This window comes from Vigna radiata, unplaced genomic scaffold, assembly GCF_000741045.1.
Source record: "Vigna radiata var. radiata cultivar VC1973A unplaced genomic scaffold, Vradiata_ver6 scaffold_454, whole genome shotgun sequence".
NCBI lineage: Eukaryota > Viridiplantae > Streptophyta > Magnoliopsida > Fabales > Fabaceae > Vigna > Vigna radiata.
This window is the reverse complement of record NW_014543420.1, coordinates 54,329-56,285: the sequence shown is the minus strand read 5'-3', so window position 1 is coordinate 56,285 and position 1,957 is coordinate 54,329. Positions and strand designations below refer to the sequence as shown.

The window sequence follows — 1,957 nt, the reverse complement described above, 5'->3', positions numbered from 1 at the left end:
GAAAAGTGAAAATATATCAGAATAATGGAAAGAAGAAATATGAATTTAAGATGTTTTATGGTGTATTAAAATTCTTAAGTTGCTAACTTATATGATAACGAAGCCTTTCCTATAAATTTAGTTATTCTTATAAAATTCTTTCATTATTATATCTTAGGTATCTTTCATTCATAAAAAAGGAAAGAAAGGAGTCATCAAGGTTAGAAGAAGAGAAGATGGTGGTGAAGTTCTTACAAGCAATGTCAGCAGTGATGAGCTTAATATTTAAATTTGATTATTATTAATAGTTGTTGTATTTTGTTTTATCTTTTTAAGTTACAGTGATGCTTTTCAACTTTATCCTTTGTTTTTCGTTTGTTCTGGATTATGTTATATAAACGTGTTAATCTTTGTAGCATTTAAGTGAAAGTATATGTTCTATGTTTTATACATCATTCATATTAGCTTTTCTTAATATCAGTTTTCAATAATTGTTTTTAAAAGTTAATAATGTGATCATCATTCACCAAATACATTATTTGATGAAACAATGCTAAGGTTTTGTATTAAAATGAAGATTTTGCTTTATGTATAAAAACAAATATATTTAATGGGGACAATTGAACTCTCCCAACCTTACACAAAATATTTACGACAAAAAAAAAAGTGTATTGAAACTTAATGGGATCCTCTCCCTTACTTAAGCCTTTTTTTACATAAATATTACATTCACGTAAACAATTACATCTTACGTTTTTTTCCTACAACCCCCAAATTTCACTTAACCCTTTATATTATATATATAAATTATTAAATTAATTAAATAAACAATAATTACTGCTTATCTGCTGGTATATTTACTTCCTCCAACATCTTCAGGTCATTTTTATGAAGCAAACTCAAATGGCGTTTTTCTTCAGTGCTTTTTTCATCTTTTTCAAAGGATTTCGTCTTCAATGAAGTTCATCGTCATTGGTTTTAGTTAAAACAGATATGTATGTATTTACTTTGTGCATCTTTATTTATATTTTTTTAAGATTTGTCAACTTTATAATTATTTTCTATTGTCACTAAATTTCAAAATCTGACGAACAAATAGATTTAATAAGCACGAAATCCAATTTAGAAATATAAAATAGCTACGCTGCAAAGATGATTTTGAAATTTGGTTTTTTTGGTGTTCAGTTTCGAACTTTGGTGAAGAGTGAATTGAAATACAAGCTGCAATAACGAACAGTAAAGTAAATTGAAATATTTAATCTGTCTCGTACTCTTTTATACAAGCTGCAGGTCAACTCGTATGACTTGTCTGCATTGTCATTCCTAATACTCAAAAAGTATATATAATAAAAGTCATTTAACTAGAATTAATTTTGAGAGTCAGGTATAAAAAACCCGCTTCAAAAATTTACCAAAAAATTCAAACTCACACCTGCAGAGACTTGAAGATATATTTTATTCTGCATAATAATGCCTCATTTGTAGGCACTTTCTGTTACTACATAAATAATGCCTACTTTCTAGGCACTTTTATTTTTTAGCCGTTATCTATTCTGTTACATGAGTGTTATTTAATAGCCTCTTTAATTTAATAAACGTATTCAGTTGGCAAGAGTAGCATTATACCTTTTTATTCTTTTCAAACTGGTATCAGAGCTCCTAGTGGGCCGGATACAAAAGCTGCACCTTACGAAGATGAATAATGACAAATTCTCCTCAAAAATTCCTTACTTTGACGGTCAACATTATGATCATTGGAGTAAATTGATGGAGAATTTTTTATGTGCCAAGGGTCTCTGGAATCTGATTAAAAATGGTGTTGAGGAGCCTGTGGAGGGTACTGTTCTGTCTAGTGAAGAATCAGAGCAGTTGGAGAAATCCAGAATTGAAGATCACAAAGTCAAACATTACCTCTTCAGGGCCATTGATAGATCAATTTTCGAACAAATTCTAGATAGGAGCACATCTCAGATGGTTT

The 1,957-nt window shown here is 29.2% G+C and overlaps 1 protein-coding gene across 1 annotated transcript in view; it reads left to right on the top strand.

The window, feature by feature from the left end:
• LOC106754359 (LRR receptor-like serine/threonine-protein kinase GSO1) overlaps positions 1-337 on the top strand; it is a 3,320-nt gene extending 2,983 nt beyond the window's left edge. Inside the window, exon 2 of the mRNA XM_014636371.2 lies at positions 158-337. Coding sequence (XP_014491857.2) covers positions 158-174 — 17 coding nt within the window. The 3' untranslated portion in view covers positions 175-337. The remainder of the gene's footprint in view (positions 1-157) is intronic.
• Positions 338-1,957: the final 1,620 nt, after the last annotated feature.